Source organism: Pseudorasbora parva, chromosome 17 (genome assembly GCF_024679245.1).
Source record: "Pseudorasbora parva isolate DD20220531a chromosome 17, ASM2467924v1, whole genome shotgun sequence".
NCBI lineage: Eukaryota > Metazoa > Chordata > Actinopteri > Cypriniformes > Gobionidae > Pseudorasbora > Pseudorasbora parva.
In genome coordinates, this window is record NC_090188.1 from 1,529,894 (window position 1) to 1,535,893 (window position 6,000).

At 45.3% G+C, this 6,000-nt stretch overlaps 1 protein-coding gene across 1 annotated transcript in view; it reads right to left on the reverse strand.

Moving 5' to 3' along the window:
• Nucleotides 1–6,000, reverse strand: part of LOC137045571 (cilia- and flagella-associated protein 46) — a 139,618-nt gene that overhangs the window by 94,911 nt on the left and 38,707 nt on the right. Inside the window, 1 exon segment of the mRNA XM_067422279.1 lies at nt 1,439–1,521. Within this exon segment, the coding sequence (XP_067278380.1) occupies nt 1,439–1,521 (83 nt within the window).

Consider the following 6,000-nt stretch of genomic DNA (forward strand, 5'->3'; position numbering starts at 1 on the left):
AGACGGCTGCCTTTCCTTCATTACGGAGGAGCATTTCACACAATTATATCATCATTTACTGACTTATAAACCTATGCTGTGATCTCATACATCATATACACACCTCTACAAATCCTTCTTTTGTGTTCCACAGCGGTCTGAGGGAATGAATGATGACAGAATCTGCTTTAAAACGCTTAGATTCAGAGCTTTAGTGCTTCTCTGACTGAACTGAACTGAATCAACACTGAACTGAATCAACACTGAACTGAACTGAATCAACACTGAACTGAACCATCACAGAACTGAATCAACACTGAACTGAACAGAATCAACACTGAACTGAACTGAATCAACACTGAACTGAACTGAATCAACACTGAATTGAACCATCACAGAACTGAATCAACACTGAACTGAACTGAATCAACACTGAACTGAACTGAATCAACACTGAACTGAACCATCACAGAACTGAATCAACACTGAACTGAACTCAATCAGCATTGAACTAAACTGAATCAACACTGAACTGAACTGAATCAACACTGAACTGAACTGAACCATCACAGAACTGAATCAACACTGAACTGAACCGAACCAAAACTGAACTGAACTGAATCAACACTGAACTGAACGGAATCAACACAGAACTGAACTGAATCAACACTGAACTGAACTGAATCAACACTGAACTGAACTGAATCAACACTGAACTGAACTGAATCAACACAGAACTGAACGGAATCAACACAGAACTGAACTGAATCAACACTAAACTGAACTGAATTAACATTGAACTTAATTGAGTCAACACTGAACTGAATCAACACTGAACTGAACTGAATTAAAGGGTTAGTTCACCCAAAAATGTAAATTGTGTGATTAATCCCTCCTGTGGTTGGTCAGCCGTCAGACCTCCGCTCATCTTCACACACAGATGAAGATATTAGTGTTGAAATCCGATGGCTCAGAAAGGCCTTCATTGACACCAATGTCATTTCCTCTCTCAAGACCCATAAAGGCACTAAAGACGTCGTTACAAAGCCCATCTCACTACAGCGGCTCTACAATCATTGATGAAGAGGCCAGAATAGAGTTAGTGCGGGAAAACACTAAATAACGACTTATATAGTGATGGCCGATCTCAGAACAAAGCTTCGAACCGTTATGAGTCAGTGAATCGAATCATGAATCTATATGCTGATTGATTAAGTCCGATGCTTCAGGAAGCTGTGTTTTGAAATCGGCCATCACTGAAGTGAATCAACACTGAACTGAATCAACTCTGAACTGAATCAACATTAATCTGAACTGAACTGAATCCATGAAGTCTGACCTTTTCTTGACTAGTGACTGCGTGATGGAATTGGCCAATGGCTGTTGGGCTCGACTGGTGTAGAATCCCTCATAATTTGCAGTGTGCATCAAGAATAAGTGTTTATTAATAAAGCAGTACCTCAGCGTTAATGAAGTGGACCTCCGCTAGCAGACGCAGCAGCTCTCTCTCCGTCTCTGGACTCGTTCTGTTCTTCACTTTACCTGCAAACAGACGTCAGTGAGTCCATCAGCAGAACACATCTGCTAATCTTGGAAACGTGTGTTACCACGCCTAATTCTGAAAGCCACATCAGACGTAGATTTTCAGCACTTCTGACGCGTGTGCAAAGTTTCATGAGTTTGAGCGTGTTAGGCCCTCAAAAATACAATTCATTTTGAAGAAGAAGAAGAAGAATAGACTGAGGGATTCCACTTCTTATGACAGAATTAAAAGGAAGTAAGGAAACATGGCTTGGTTAAAAACATGAAGATCCCAGTAGGAAACAACAGGCTTTCATTAATGGAGGTTATAATTAAATTGAATTTGATTTTTTATTTCTATTTCCAGAAAGCTTATTTGATTTCATTTTGATATTTTTAATGCAATGAGTTTTTTTATTTAATTTTTTTTTATCTAATATGATTTTAATAATCATGTTTCTTGAGCATATGAGTGATTAGTGAAGGATCATGTGACACTAAAGACTGGAGTAATGATGATAAAATCAGCTTAGATCCCTTTTTTTTTAATCAAATTTTCTTTTAAATCTGTAATATATTTTGACTCCTACACAGAAGCATTTTTTAAGCCAATAAATTATTAATTTAATTAAACTGCAGTCCGTAACTTTTTTTGCTCTAGTGGTAATAAACAGAACGTTGAGTTATGCATATAACTACTGTTCCCAGAAGGAGGGAAACGAGGTACAACACATGACTATGGGATATCGCGCTCTAGCGCCATCTGCTGAAGACACCTTTATTCACGCCTGAAAGGCCAATGACGCATGACGACGTGGGCGGGGTCACCTGCCCACAGCATATAAATGCGGTCGTATGCGTCATCCCCTTTGTTCAGTTCAGCTCTTCACCGGGCCTCCGACTGCGCGGGGCCCAGAGGTGTTGTACCTCGTTTCCCTCCTTCTGGGAACAGCAGTTATATGCATAACTCAACGTTCCCATTCAGTCGGTTCACTCGGTACAACACATGACTATGGGACATATATACACGCCCTGCGAACTTGCTGAACTAAACGTAAGGGACCAGCACCGCCACATATCCCATTTCCCAGGGAAAAAACGGCCTGTAGTTAACGCCGGGTAAACCGGACAAAACGTGCGCAGTAATGCCTAGCTGGCATCCGCGCAAAATCTCAAACCAAGCCCCTAAAATGTTCATGTCCTCGCAGAGTGCTCACACCCTTCCAGGCAGAACCAACTCCATACATGCTATAGAAATAGCTTGTATAATCCCATGTGAAAGACATCGCTTAGATAGCGGCTCCCCATGTGCTGAGTTGGAAATCATGACAAAACGGCTGGTCAGGCAAGTGCATAGCCTACAACTGCCCAATGCACCTGTGTACAACTTGCAAATGGCACAAGCACAAAGCAAGTCTCCTGTCTTCCTCCGAGTCAGAGATTTTACAAGGCAGGCCGCTCGAACGAGAGCGTATACTACCAACATGCCTTTTAGGCATATCCGCCACGTTTGGGCGCAACACCACCAAGCACAGCTTGGGAGCCATCAATAGTGCATGAGGATCACCAAACGTGCTTCACTGATACCAGTACCAATGAAAAGGCAGCATCCTTATATTCAAAGATTTCTAAAGGCTCAAACAGAGGTTTACAACTAGCCTCCAGAGTCCAGACCAACCATCAGGTCATGACGGCACCATTACGGTTTGTAACGAGCCTAAAAACGCAGACCCAAGCTCCAGGTATACTTTGGATGTCTGCGTTCTGTGTACCATCCGCGTGACATAATTATTGTCAACAGGAGGGTCTACAGTGCGCATACCACAGCTTACGAGTGACTTGCACAAAGTTCGCTTAGAAACACACAATCTGTACTCAAGCCGAAAACATCCGTCAGCATGCAACCTTAGACGGACACTGCGCATACCACAGCGCATGTGCAAGAACAACAGAGGTGACAGAAGAGTCACAAATATTATACTGCACGCGTATTGAACTCGGCCATCCGTGTTCAATCGATTGTGCCAGAGACACGTCTGGATGTGGAAAATGAATTATACCCGGGCCTTTATGGCCAAAAAAGTATATATTTGAAAAGCTCACACTCTCAAATGTGTGCGAGATAGAGTGGAATGCGAGAGCTCCTCGGCAGTCCATGAACTGTCTGTGTGAAGTAATTATCAACATCAGAAGAGGTGCACACACAACCACACACATGTGAGTGACATGAATTATATAGCACGTTTCCCACGTACTATCGTACACTCAAAGCACTTTGCGCTTATTTCCGGGATCTCTCCTCAACCACCAGCGGTGTACAGCATCCTCGTGGATGATGCGACGGCAGCCACAGTACAATGGCGCCATTGTGCGCTCATCTCCCACCAGCTAGAGGTGGAGAGGAGGGCCAAAAGCATCTTTCCACTAATGTGGCCAATAAAGTATACTTTGAAAACTCACGCTCTCGACTGTACTCGAAACGGTGTGAAATATGTAGTATGCCCGGACCCTTTTGAGGAACCAAATATGCACGCTTAAGCGCAGCACCATTAATGCCCTCGTGAACACTGAATCACCCAATAGACTTCCAGTATGGAATGGGGGTGATTTCTTTCGGAGAAGAAACCAGTAACCCCTCAATCAGGCACTGATACGGTGATACAGATCTTCACCTGCACCAAACTTCAAACAAGCACTAATTTGACATAACATGGTGCGCTTCAAAAAAATGCAAGCGCCCTGTTTTGTCGCTATAATCAGATTCTCCTTCTGTCAACATGTAGGTCCTGGAGACCACAGTTCCCGTTAAAGGGTAAAGAATCTGCGTCCTGCCTGGGACAGCAGGTCCCTGCGTAGGGGAAGACACCATGGTGTCCAGCAGTGACATGGTACTCGCGTTTGCCGCTTACCCTGTCTTTGCCGGCCAGCGAGGGGCCACAACAATCAGTGCCAGACTCTCCTGAACCACTCTGTCTAGAGTAGGCTGTCAGTATGTCTTGGTTAGAACTGGAGCTTAATCAGCTCCAAGCTTGGAGAGACTGTGTATGGTAAATGGACTGCATTTAGCACTTTCAACAGACCCTATGGCCATCCAAAGCACTTTACATGTTGCCTCACATTCAACCATTCATACACCAACGGTGATGTCAGCCATGTAAGGTGCCATCCAGCCCGTCGGGAGCAGCTGGGATTAGGTGTTTTGCTCATGGACACCTCGACACTTGGTCAGGTGGACCCAAGGATTAAACTGCCAACCTTCCGGTTTGTAGACAACCTACATGAACCACTGAGCCCCTGCTGCCCGAGAGAAACATGTACAGTATAGTCTTGGGCCATGCGACAGGGCATCCACCCCCAGGGGGTGCTCCTGTCTATTGAGAATAACAGCTCGCAACGCGTGTTATTCGTGGACGCAAACAAAAATCTACCTCGGCACTGCTGAACCGAGCCCAGATCTGTGCCACTATTCGAGGGTGCAGGCGCCACTCTCTGACTCGTGGTCCCCCTCTGGACATTAGGTCCGTTCCAATATTCATACGGCACGGGACCTATATTGCCCGGAGTCCCGTTAAATGCTCGCTGGCCCATATCAGGAGCGTCCGTGTCAGTTGCAACAGAGGAAGAGAGCGAGTACCTCCCTGTCTTTTTCTATACGACATTACTGTCGTGTTGTCCATTCCGACAAACACATGTCTGCCTTTTAAGTGCTGAGCAAAGTGTTTTAGTGCCAGAAGAACCACCTGCAACATCATTTGTGTGGCACTCTTTCCGGCTGCCGGCCACTCTCCTTACAGAGTTGCCCTGGCACAGAGCTCCCCATCCCTGTAGTGATGCATCCGTCATCACCACTATACGTGATGTAGCTCTCCCTAGAGGAACCCCATCTGCCAACAGACTTGGGGATGCCCAGGGGATCAGAGCTCGAACGCACAACGGGATTATTGTCGGTCTGTTCTAATGCCATGCTGCATTCAGACCAGTGCTCGGCGCCCATCTCTGGAACGCATGGATAAAGAGGAGACAAAGCCGGATGACTGCTATCATCAAGGCCATGAGCCCCAGCAGTCTCAACCTTGTACGAAAACACACTTGCATGCCCCACTGAAACCGATTCAGGCAGCTGTGAACATTTTCGACTCTTCGTACTGACAGCCTAGCTGTCTTCTGTACTTAATCCATCTCTAACCCGAGATATGAACTCCGTTGACACGGAACCAAGGACTCTTTATTTTTATTTTATTTTTACATTTATTAAAAAACCCAGAGATCGTAGATGGAAAACAAGCTCCTGTGTTTGTAACAATGCTTGTTCCCTGCTGTCTGCGGCCAGGAACAGGTCGTCCAAAATAGGCGAACACTCATGCCCTGATGACACAGTGGAGCCAACGCCGCTTCTGTATGCGAGGTACATGTCGAACGGCGAGTGACACACTGCAAGCACTTTTGAGCTTGACACAATAACCACTCTAAGTTGTGTACTCAACTGCTGCAGAGGGTTTT